The 13,577-nt window shown below is 45.0% G+C and overlaps 1 protein-coding gene across 4 annotated transcripts in view; it reads right to left on the bottom strand.

Annotated features, from left to right (window-relative positions):
• tcf7 (transcription factor 7) overlaps positions 1–13,577 on the bottom strand; it is a 71,082-nt gene that overhangs the window by 12,310 nt on the left and 45,195 nt on the right. For all 4 annotated transcript variants that reach the window (XM_084137005.1, XM_084137006.1, XM_084137003.1 and 1 more), the window contains exons 5-7: positions 7,169–7,247; positions 3,236–3,322; positions 1,463–1,579 (exon numbers count right to left, since the gene is read on the bottom strand). In XM_084137005.1, the coding sequence (XP_083993131.1) occupies positions 1,463–1,579; positions 3,236–3,322; positions 7,169–7,247 (283 nt within the window). The remainder of the gene's footprint in view (positions 1–1,462; positions 1,580–3,235; positions 3,323–7,168; positions 7,248–13,577) is intronic.

Raw genomic sequence — 13,577 nt, 5'->3', positions numbered from 1 at the left:
TCAGCTCAGAATACCAAATCATTTATTATAACATGTTAAAATGGACACTTTTTTTTTGTTGTTGTTGGTTTTTGTGTGTCCCTTTAAATGCAAATGAGCTTTAGCTCCGCCTCCGTTCAGAAGAGGGCGGAGTCTTTACACGAGCTTCAGAAACTCCGGCAATAACAGAACAGGCCAATCTCACTCATCCAGAATCCCAGAATCACCAGGAGCGAGTGCAGCCTTACGGAGAGACTCAGGAAGAGCTTCTGAATGTTAGTGGAGACATTTCTGTAGTTGTTGTGGAGTTACACTGATCATCTCATCATCATGTTGAACTTCTCCACAAGTGTCCACAGTTCCTGAGGTCTTTATAAGACAGCGGTGACATGTTCTGGTCAATAGTGTTCAGTGCTCGTCTGAGCTCAACCACAGAACAGCTTCAGGCTTTGCTGGATCTTCATCATTGTGTTAGAACTGGTCTCTGTTGTCGCTTCTGAAACCAAATGTCGGCTGGTGTGTGTAAACGTGCAGATTAAGGGCCGTAATATTATGATAAGATCCTCTTCTTACGTCAGAAGGAGAGCACATCTAATCGGCTTATTTTTTGACATGCTTGCGGAGAAAGACTCACCAGAACACAGTTACTGGGTTTCACTTTTAATGTTTTCTGGGTTGGTAGAAGCACTGGGGACCCGATTATAGCACTTACACACGGACAAACTCAGATTTTCATGATATGTCCCTTTAATGTTGACAGAAAATGTTGAATAAAATGCTATTCAGAGTGAGGAGTGTTGGATAATACAATATCAGTCCCACCAGGGCTATTTGTGTGATTTTTTGTGATCAAAATGTGATTTTGTGGTGACAATTTCCAGATATTTGGAAAAAAAACAAAAGCAATGTTTTAGTTATAATTAGGACACTACATTTGCCATATTATGTTGGATGCACAATAGTCATACATGACACAAAATACAAAAATGCATAAAACTTGTACATTTTGGTGTCTTACGAAATTCTTATACATTTTAGCTTTTAAAGCAACCAATGCACAATTCTTTTTTCAGGCTTGGGAAGAAAAACAGATTTGGATGTGATTAAAATCTCAAAGTGCATTAATTCCACTAACATCCTCCAGGAAAACTAGGACTGAAGGCTTCAACTCAAAACTCAGAGGTTTTCACTGTATTCAGACACGGACACATTCTGCGCACAACACCAACAGGCCAATTACAAAAACTGTAAAGCTCTCACACACACACTGACACTCTCATAAACTAAACACACACACACACACATATCTAATATATTGATACACATGCAGGTCTGCACACACTAAACACACTCACTTACACACACACACACACAAACAATGTACAATAAAACAACCAGAGTAATGTTTGACATTGATGAATTTGCTTTCAGAAAATAAGAACGTAACTTGAGTGTGAAAGCATGAGGTTGTCGATGAACTTACTGGTACATGTTCCTGTCGAACTGGTCGTGCTCCTGTTTCCCTGAGGAGGGCACTATAGCGGGGTGAGGGATCCCTGTCGCGTGCATGCCGGACTGAAGCATCAGAGAGTGAGAGAACCTACACACACACACACACACACACACACACACACACACACACAAACATCACTGTTATCTCAGCCCACACCATGACATTTTCTAGATCCGTCAGTATTAAAAGGGAACTCCCCCACGCATCAGAGCAAAGATCACATAAACACTCAGAAATGTTGGGTTGAGTTCCCTTTTAATGAACATCTTGCATCAAAGACGGTGTTAATGCATCATGTGACCAGCAGCTGGCGCTGTTTCTGCACTGCTGAAGCATGTTGTACTGCATCACACACACATAATCTCGCTCTGCATGGAGGAAAACAAGCATTCGATAGAAACTGCATCTCAGGGAGACAAATATCCGTTCAGAGCGGCTCTGATGTTTGACCAGCCGGTCCTGATGGGAAAGAGACCGGAGGAGGATAACAAACGCTCGTCGTTCCTCAAGACTGTTCAGGATTTGTGAGGAGAATTGAAGAAAGATGTGCGTCGTCTGTTGACATCCAAATAAAACCATTTCCACAGCTTGGATTTATTACTCCATGTAAGCATATTAACATGATTTGTTCATCTAATTCGGGTTTTGGGTTACAAAGCGAAACCACAGGCGTCTTTGAGCGAGGAGATCATCATCAAACACACACACACACACACACACACACACGCGAGATCCATCTGAGCTGAGCTGACGGCACCGAACACACCTCTGGGTTACTTTGTGTGTGTGTGTGTGTGTGTGTGGCTGAGGATATACATTCACAAGAAAGTGTTTTAATGTGAAACTTGCAGAATGTACAGCTGCAGTCTTGTGGTTCATCACGTGTGTGTGTGTGTGTGGGTGTGTGTCTGTGTCTCTGCACAGCAGATATTAACTATTTACCTCCGTTGGTTTCCATGCAACTTACCAAAAATCAACACTACAAAAACACTAAAGAGTCGTGCAAAAATAAAAACCTCTATTGCAGCTTGGAAGAGACTAAAACTATGAGAAATGATGAACTCCTATTGTGTTTGGGGTCAAATTGTATGGCAAAAATTAACTTTTTTTAAAATGCCACCCGCCATTTAAAAGAAAGCTGTAAACACACAGATTAAAGCCTATACATTTACTCCAGAAACTAACTCTACGAACATGTAAAACAGTGATAGATGAGCCTCTCAACCTTTACGCTGAGGAGAAAATCCAACGCCACTTTGAGGAGATCAAGAGAAACATGATTATGTGTTTGTGCTCAGCAACACTGGACATCAGACACACGGCATACGCTAATAACTCTTCATCACTGTCTACTCTCTGTGTGTAACAGTTCTGTCTGATAACGTATGAGACGGCACTGTTAGACAGATCGTACACTAATGAACACGGAGAATACGAGCACTGTGAGCTCAGCGACGTCAAAATAAAAGTCTCAACAACAAGCGTGTCTTACGTCACTTCAGAGTTTGCGAATGCGGTGCGAATGCAACCAGGAAAACGTTCCTATGGGAAACATTAGTTCTCGGGGAAACACACTGGTGGCTCGTTCCGGTGCGAAAGCCCCTACTAGCGTAGAGTTGGGCTGATGGCGAAGCTGCGACACACACAGGGCTGAAGCGTTGGATCGGTCAGCGACACACACAGGGCTGAAGCGTCGCGCTCAACCGGCCGACACACACAGGGCTGAAGCGTACTGTACTGTACCTGGGGTATGAGGAGCTGCTCTGCAGGCTGGAGTAGGAGGACTGTCTGAAGCCGCAGGAGGGCAGAGGATAGACAGGCTGATTGGGCCTGTGGGTCGGGGGACACAGTTAGAGGAACGCCTCCCAACACTGCGCTCCGGACTCAACCGATGCTGGGTGTTTGGGGCACGACTATCTGTTTGTCTGAACAATGGCTGACGGAGGCACTCGACATTTTTGCGACTGCAGGACGACGCACACAAACCGTTTCACCGCTTACATCACTCTGCATTTCTCACAGAAAGCGTCAATGGTGGAGAAGCAAACCCACTGTGATCTTACTAATACCACTATTATCGTGTCACAGAGTTAAGAATTTTTTAGGGGAGAATGTAGTAGTTTAGACCTCAAACATGCAACTTACAGAGCATCCGGAGAGTATGCAGCGCTTCACTTTTTCAACATTTTGTTATGTTACAGCCTTATTCCAAAATGGATTAAATTCATTATTATCCTCAGAATTCTACAAACAATACCCCATAATGACAATGTAAAAAAAGTTTGTTTGAAATCTTTGCAAATTTATTAAAAAATAAAAATCGGAAGAAAATATAAATCACATGTAGGGGAGCGTGGGGCACAACCTAACGCGGGGTTAAATGTAACACGGACCTTTTACATAGTTAGTCAGGGTCAGGTTTAGAGATGCAAGATATAATCGGCCACCATATCGGTATCGGATGATATATGTTCATATCGTTATCGGCCCGATAAGAAAATTTGGCCAATATATTAAACCTGATAAATAATGTATTATTTCCTTCAGCTGAGACACTTCAGATGCGCACTGTTCAACATGATGGTTTTGAATTGCTTGAAATATGATTGGAATCACTTCAAAAAAGGAAAATACGGTTCAGTGCAACATGTGCAGCGCAAATCTGTCATATCGGCTACATAACATTATCATGAGAACATTATAATTGTGTGCTTGGGACTTGGATTTTAATGGTAAGACTTTTGTTTTTGTAATCAGGCTCTCAAAAATCATATATAAATTTGCATTTAGATTTATCGGCCAATATATCGGTTATCGGCTTTCAAAATATGAAGAATTATCGGTTATCGGTATCAGACAAAATGTTCATATCGGTGCATCCCTAGTCAGGTTGTGTTTCCGCTCTTTTCTCTCGCTGCCAGAAGACAGTCTCCTGAGGATTTGTGGAAAGTTTTGATAAGATTTCATGAAGATTCTGGACAAGAGTGCGTGTTTCTGAGTTGTGTGTGTACGTCACCAAATCTAACTTTATATTACCTTGATCACTGTCTTGTTGGCTAAAACAGCACCATTTTGAAACGTCAGCAACTCCTAGCAACTGTTAGCTAGGCTTAAACTATGTTTTACACAGCGGGGTTAGTCGTAGCACAGTGTTACAGCCGCCAAGTGTACAACGATAATGAACAGGGAGCCACACAACTTTTCAGGTTTGAGCATTTATTTATATATTTATTTTGCCACATTTAACTTTCACAAACAATGTTGGAAATTAAATGTTAAAGAATGATTTTTTCACACTAGTTTACTATGCATTGATCACTTGTTTATTTATTAAAAAGCCTGTTTTTCATGCAATAAACCCTTTAAAATGTGATTTAGAGCTCGTTTTTTTATTATTCCTGTTATTATTAATAATAATAATTTTGCATGCAGCTGCAACACACATATATAATTCAATAGCAATTACAATATTTGATGATTTTATTTATTTATTTATTGCAAAACTGTGCAGCCCCTTTCATACATATATCTCTATCCATGATATTGATCCATAATAGAAGGATGATTGGATGAGGGATGGATGTATGGATATCCATCTATACTGATGTACAAACAATATCAAACTACATAGATAAAATAGTACTTAATTATGTGTGTTACAACTAATCCCTCAGTCTGTTACAGTTAACTCCGCATATGGGGTAAGCTGTAACATTTGCACATCTGTCACTTTCAGTGCAACTGTACGAAAATGGTAGGTCCTAGAAAAAAAACTTTAAGTGTTCATTTGTAGCAGACATGTGTATGTTGCTTGTTAGATTAATCTAACTTAATTATTTTTTTAATAATTAAGCCAAAACCAAAATGTGTTAGGTTGTGCCCCGCTCTCCCCTACATAAGTATTCACAGCCTTTGCCATGACACTCAAAACTGAACTCAAGTGCCTCCTGTTTCCAGTGATCATCCTTGAGATGTTTCTACAACTGGATTGGAGTCCACCTGTGGTGAATTCAGTTGATTGGACATGCTGTGGAAAGGCACTCACCTGTCTATATAAGGTCCCACAGTTAACATTGCATATCAGAGCACAAACCAAGCCATGAAGTCCAAGGAGTTGTCTGTAGACCTCTGAGACAGGATTGTATTGAGGCACAGATCTGGGGAAGGGTACAGAAAAGTTTCTGCAGCATTGAAGGTCCCAGTGAGCACAGTGGCCTCAATCATCTGTAAATGGAAGTGTGGAACCACCAGAACTCTTCCCATGCCGTCCGCCCGGCCAAACTGAGCGATCGGGGGAGAAGGGCCTTAGTCAGGGAGGAGACCCAACCAGCGATGGTCACGCTGACAGAGCTCCAGCGTTTCTCTGTGGAGAAAGGAGAACCTTCCAGAAGAACAACCATCTCTGCAGCTCTCCACCAATCAGACGGAAGCCACTCCTCAGTAAAAGCACATGACAGCCTGCCTGGAGTTTGCCTAGAGGCACCTGAAGGACTCTCAAACCATGAGAAACAAAATTGGATTGAACTCTTTGGCCTGAATGGCAAGCGTCATGTCTGGAGGAAAGCAGGCTCCGCTCTTCGCCTGGCCAATACCATCCCTACAGTGAAGCAGCATCAGCTGTGCGGGTGTTATTCAGCGGCAGGGACTGGGAGACTCGTCAGGGTCGAGGGAAAGATGAATGTACAGAGACATCCGTGATGAAAACCTGCTCCAGAGCTCTGGACCTCAGACTGGGCCGACGGTTCATCTTCCAACAGGACAACGATGGTAGAAACGCTGGAGCTCTGTCAGCGTGACCATCGGGTTCTGGGTCTCCTCCCTGACTAAGGCCCTTCTCCCCCGATCGCTCAGTGTGGCCGGGCGGTCGGCTCTGGGAAGAGTTCTGGTGGTTCCACACTTCCATTTACGGATAATGGAGGCCACTGTGCTCACTGGGACCTTCAATGCTGCAGAAACTTTTCTGTACCCTTCCCCAGATCTGTGCCTCAATACAATACAGTCCAGTCCAGTCCTGTCTCAGAGGTCTACAGACAACTCCTTGGACTTCATGGCTTGGTTTGTGCTCTGACATGCACTGTTAACTGTGGGACCTTATATAGACAGGTGAGTGCCTTTCCACAGCATGTCCAATCAACTGAATTCACCACAGGTGAACTCCAATCCAGTTGTAGAAACATCTCAAGGATGATCAGTGGAAACAGGATTGCACCTGAGCTCTATTTTGAGTGTCATGGCAAAGGCTGTGAATACTTATGTACATGTGATTTTTTTTTTTGATTTTTTTTTTTTGATTAAATTTGCAAAGATTTCAAACAAACTCTTTTTACATTGTCAGTATGGGGTATTCTTTGTAGAATTTTGATAAATTATTAATTTAATCCATTTTGTAATAAGGCTGTAACAGTGAAATTGCTGTGAATACTTTCCAGATGCACTGTATAGTCTTCAGTTAAAAGAGGAAATTATTAAATATGTAATAATTTTGTTATGGGAAAGTTGGAAAATATGGAAACGTTTTCTCTTCCCTTTTAAAAGTTGACAAGTCAGTTAATTTTTCCATCATAACTATGCCAGATTATCTGGTCAGTTAGTGTTGTTCTACATTACATCTCTACATCTCTACATTAGCGGGTATGACATGACATTTTTGGACACACAGAGGCGCTTCACTCTTACCAGTTCATGGAGGGAGTGATCTGGCCTTGAGGCAGTGAGTAGAAACCGGAGATCTCCTGCGACTGATGCCTGTGAACACCTGTAAGACAGAGAGAGGAGGACGGTCATCATCAACACGCTGGGAACCTGCCATTACGCCTCGTCTCAGAGGTCAAACGCCTCGAATCCTCAGAGAGAAAGAGGCGGAGCATCATTTGCCGCAGGAACTGTAGATGGAAAACCAGCGTTTAAATGAGTGTGAAGCCTCGAACAGAACCGGCAAGAGAATTTACCCAGAAAACTGAGGAAAATCAAATATTCAAGATTCAGCTTCCACCATTATTCTGAATATATTTTTTTAACAAAATTGTTTTTATAAAAAATAAATGTGTATGTGTATGTGTATGTGTATATATACACGAGATATATATTTGTGTGTATTGTATAAATAAAGTTTATAATAGTTAGCGCTGATGTTATTTCAATATTCCACTTTTATTCCAGATATTCTACTGTTTCATCTGGCTTTAAACTAGCTTTAACTGGTGTTCAATAAAACCAACTGATTACTTGCTTTAGATACTTTATTTGAACCCATTATTATTGCCTCATTGTTATTATATATGCATTTTAAGTCATTTTAAAGGCTATTTTTCACTATTTTTATTACCACACACACACTAAAATCCAATTACTCGAATAATCGGCAAAATAATAGACTGATTCCTCGATTACCAGAGTTATCGTTAGTGTCAGCCCTAGATTAGTTACAACATTTCAAAATGCTCCTGCATTGTTTTGCATTTTGTGATATTCCAGTCATACATTGAAGATTTCTTAAAAATAGCGTTAAAATTTTTTTGTGTACAGTCTCGTCTTGTGAGCTAAATGTATTTTTCACACCCCTAATAAAATGTAATTTCCCAAATCAGACCCAGCTGAGTCACTAGCTGTCATACAGTACGAGTAAAAAGTTCATACTGAGATCTCTGACCTTTGGTGTTTTAGTGCAGAAACACTAGAGGAGACAGTTCAGATTCTCCACGTTTCAGAGCAAATCAATGTACGGATTCCTGACTTGAAAACGTGTAGATTTACAGTTTGATACGGTGGCTTGCAGATAAAACCATCTTGGTGACATTTCATGATTTTATAATTGTAATGTTTTTTTTAATCTAATGTACTGCGTTAGATTAAACTGAGAAGGGTCATAGCACTTGCATACTGTTGTCCTATTGTTAGTTTCACTGCTTCTATTGCTCTCCTCATTTTTAAGTCGCTTTGGATAAAAGCATCTGCTGCTAAATGAATAAATGTAAACGTAAAAAACAAAGCAGTGTCAGGTTTCCTTCAGGAAGTGATTTGTCAGCGCGAGCGGTTACGAGCGACCCCGAGCAGCCTGTGTTTGCTGAAGAATGCTACTTGATCACTATAATTTGCATTTGCTCTGGGCTGGTTTGTGAAGCGAACCCTCAATAAATCTGCTGTGCTGGAATGTGACCGAGTCAATAGCAGTCTTCCTGAGAGAACGACTGTACCTGAGAGAACAATTGCACCTGAACGACTGCAACTGAGAGAACGACTGCACCTGAACGACTGCACCTGAGAGAACGACTGTAACTGAGAGAATGACTGCACCTGAGAGAACGACTGCACCTGAGAGAACGACTGCACCTGAGAGAACGACTGCAACTGAGAGAACGACTGCAACTGAGAGAACAACTGCACCTGAGAGAACGACTGCACCTGAGAGAACGACTGCACCTGAACGACTGCACCTGAGAGAACGACTGCACCTGAACGACTGCACCTGAGAGAACGACTGCACCTGAGAGAACGACTGTAACTGAGAGAACGACTGCAGCTGAACGACTGTACCTGAGAGAACGACTGCACCTGAGAGAACGACTGCACCTGAGAGAACGACTGCACCTGAGAGAACGACTGTACCTGAGAGAACGACTGCACCTGAACGACTGCACCTGAACGACTGCACCTGAACGACTGCACCTGAGAGAACGACTGCACCTGAGAGAACGACTGCACCTGAGAGAACGACTGCACCTGAGAGAACGACTGCACCTGAGAGAACGACTGTACCTGAACGACTGCACCTGAACGACTGCACCTGAACGACTGCACCTGAGAGAACGACTGCACCTGAGAGAACGACTGTAACTGAGAGAACGACTGCACCTGAGAGAACACCTGAGAGAACGACTGCACCTGAGAGAACGACTGCACCTGAGAGAACAACTGTATGAGAGAACGACTGTACCTGAGAGAACGACTACACCTGAGAGAACAACTGTATGAGAGAACGACTGCACCTGAGAGAACGACTGTATGAGAGAACGACTGCACCTGAGAGAACGACTGCACCTGAGAGAACGACTGTATGAGAGAACGACTGCACCTGAGAGAACGACTGTAACTGAGAGAACGACTGTACCCGAGAGAACGACTGTATGAGAGAACGACTGCACCTGAGAGAACGACTGCACCTGAGAGAACGACTGCACCTGAGAGAACGACTACACCTGAGAGAACAACTGTATGAGAGAACGACTGCACCTGAGAGAACGACTGTATGAGAGAACGACTGTACCTGAGAGAACGACTGCACCTGAGAGAACGACTGTATGAGAGAACGACTGTATGAGAGAACGACTGCACCTGAGAGAACGACTGTATGAGAGAACGACTGTATGAGAGAACGACTGCACCTGAACGACTGTACTGAGAGAACGACTGTATGAGAGAACGACTGTACCTGAGAGAACGACTGTACCTGAGAGAACGACTGTACCTGAGAGAACGACTGTACCTGAGAGAACGACTGCACCTGAGAGAACAACTGTATGAGAGAACGACTGCACCTGAGAGAACGACTGCACCTGAGAGAACGACTGCACCTGAGAGAACGACTGCACCTGAGAGAACGACTGTATGAGAGAACGACTGCACCTGAGAGAACGACTGTACCTGAGAGAACGACTGTACCTGAGAGAACGACTGCACCTGAACGACTGTACCTGAGAGAACGACTGCACCTGAACGACTGCACCTGAGAGAACGACTGCACCTGAGAGAACGACTGTAACTGAGAGAACGACTGCACCTGAGAGAACGACTGCACCTGAGAGAACGACTGCACTTGAGAGAACGACTGCACCTGAGAGAACGACTGCACCTGAACGACTGTACCTGAGAGAACGACTGTATGAGAGAACGACTGTACCTGAGAGAACGACTGTACCTGAGAGAACGACTGTACCTGAGAGAACGACTGCACCTGAGAGAACGACTGCACCTGAGAGAACGACTGCACCTGAGAGAACGACTGTATGAGAGAACGACTGCACCTGAGAGAACGACTGTATGAGAGAACGACTGTACCTGAGAGAACGACTGTACCTGAGAGAACGACTGTACCTGAGAGAACGACTACACCTGAGAGAACAACTGTATGAGAGAACGACTGCACCTGAGAGAACGACTGCACCTGAGAGAACGACTGCACCTGAGAGAACGACTGCACCTGAGAGAACGACTGCACCTGAGAGAACGACTGCACCTGAGAGAACGACTGCACCTGAACGACTACACCTGAGAGAACGACTGCACCTGAGAGAACGACTGTATGAGAGAACGACTGTACCTGAGAGAACGACTGCACCTGAGAGAACGACTGTATGAGAGAACGACTGCACCTGAGAGAACGACTGCACCTGAACGACAACACCTGAGAGAACGACTGCACCTGAGAGAACGACTGTATGAGAGAACGACTGCACCTGAGAGAACGACTGCACCTGAGAAAACGACTGCACCTGAGAGAACGACTGTATGAGAGAACAACTGCACCTGAACGACTGCACCTGAACGACAACACCTGAGAGAACGACTGCACCTGAGAGAACGACTGTATGAGAGAACGACTGCACCTGAGAGAACGACTGCACCTGAGAGAACGACTGCACCTGAGAGAACGACTGCACCTGAGAGAACGACTGCACCTGAGAGAACAACTGCACCTGAACGACTGTACCTGAGAGAACAACTGTATGAGAGAACGACTGTACCTGAGAGAACGACTGCACCTGAGAGAACGACTGCACCTGAGAGAACGACTGCACCTGAGAGAGAACGACTGTACCTGAGAGAGAACGACTGCACCTGAGAGAACGACTGTACCTGAGAGAACAACTGTATGAGAGAACGACTGCACCTGAGAGAACAACTGTATGAGAGAACGACTGTACCTGAGAGAACGACTGCACCTGAGAGAACGACTGTATGAGAGAACGACTGCACCTGAGAGAACAACTGTATGAGAGAACGACTGTACCTGAGAGAACGACTGCACCTGAGAGAACGACTGTATGAGAGAACGACTGCACCTGAGAGAACGACTGCACCTGAGAGAACGACTGAACCTGAGAGAACGACTGTATGAGAGAACGACTGCACCTGAGAAAACGACTGCACCTGAGAGAACGACTGTATGAGAGAACGACTGCACCTGAGAGAACGACTGCACCTGAGAGAACAACTGCACCTGAACGACTGCACCTGAGAGAACGACTGCACCTGAGAGAACAACTGTATGAGAGAACGACTGTACCTGAGAGAACGACTGCACCTGAGAGAACGACTGCACCTGAGAGAGAACGACTGTACCTGAGAGAGAACGACTGCACCTGAGAGAACGACTGCAGCTGAACGACTGTACCTGAGAGAACAACTGTATGAGAGAACGACTGCACCTGAGAGAACAACTGTATGAGAGAACGACTGTACCTGAGAGAACGACTGCACCTGAGAGAACGACTGCACCTGAGAGAACGACTGCACCTGAGAGAACGACTGCACCTGAGAGAACGACTGAACCTGAGAGAACGACTGTATGAGAGAACGACTGCACCTGAGAGAACGACTGCACCTGAGAAAACGACTGCACCTGAGAGAACGACTGCACCTGAGAAAACGACTGCACCTGAGAGAACGACTGCACCTGAGAGAACAACTGCACCTGAACGACTGTACCTGAGAGAACAACTGTATGAGAGAACGACTGTACCTGAGAGAACGACTGCACCTGAGAGAACGACTGCACCTGAGAGAACGACTGCACCTGAGAGAGAACGACTGTACCTGAGAGAGAACGACTGCACCTGAGAGAACAACTGTATGAGAGAACGACTGCACCTGAACGACTGCACCTGAGAGAACGACTGCACCTGAGAGAACGACTGTACCTGAGAGAGAACGACTGTACCTGAGAGAGAACGACTGCACCTGAGAGAGAACGACTGCACCTGAGAGAACGACTGCACCTGAGAGAACGACTGCACCTGAGAGAACGACTGCACCTGAGAGAACGACTGCACCTGAACGACTGCACCTGAGAGAACGACTGCACCTGAGAGAACGACTGCACCTGAGAGAACAACTGTATGAGAGAACGACTGTATGAGAGAATGACTGCACCTGAGAGAACGACTGCACCTGAGAGAACGACTGCACCTGAGAAAACGACTGCACCTGAGAAAACGACTGCACCTGAGAGAACGACTGCACCTGAGAGAACGACTGCACCTGAGAGAACGACTGCACCTGAGAAAACGACTGCACCTGAGAGAACGACTGCACCTGAGAGAACGACTGCACCTGAGAAAACGACTGCACCTGAGAGAACGACTGTATGAGAGAACGACTGCACCTGAGAGAACGACTGCACCTGAGAGAACAACTGCACCTGAACGACTGTACCTGAGAGAACAACTGTATGAGAGAACGACTGTACCTGAGAGAACGACTGCACCTGAGAGAACGACTGCACCTGAGAGAACGACTGCACCTGAGAGAACGACTGCACCTGAGAGAACGACTGCACCTGAGAGAGAACGACTGTACCTGAGAGAGAACGACTGCACCTGAGAGAACGACTGCAGCTGAACGACTGTACCTGAGAGAACAACTGTATGAGAGAACGACTGCACCTGAGAGAACGACTGCACCTGAGAAAACGACTGCACCTGAGAGAACGACTGTATGAGAGAACGACTGCACCTGAGAGAACGACTGCACCTGAGAGAACGACTGCACCTGAGAAAACGACTGCACCTGAGAGAACGACTGTATGAGAGAACGACTGCACCTGAGAGAACGACTGCACCTGAGAGAACAACTGCACCTGAACGACTGTACCTGAGAGAACAACTGTATGAGAGAACGACTGTACCTGAGAGAACGACTGCACCTGAGAGAACGACTGCACCTGAGAGAACGACTGCACCTGAGAGAACGACTGCACCTGAGAGAGAACGACTGTACCTGAGAGAGAACGACTGCACCTGAGAGAACGACTGCAGCTGAACGACTGTACCTGAGAGAACAACTGTATGAGAGAACGACTGCACCTGAA

This window comes from Abramis brama, assembly GCF_963993115.1.
Source record: "Abramis brama genome assembly, chromosome: 15".
In the NCBI taxonomy this organism is placed as follows: Eukaryota; Metazoa; Chordata; class Actinopteri; order Cypriniformes; family Leuciscidae; genus Abramis; species Abramis brama.
The sequence above is the reverse complement of the archived record's forward strand: the minus strand, read 5'-3'. Positions and strand labels throughout refer to the sequence as shown.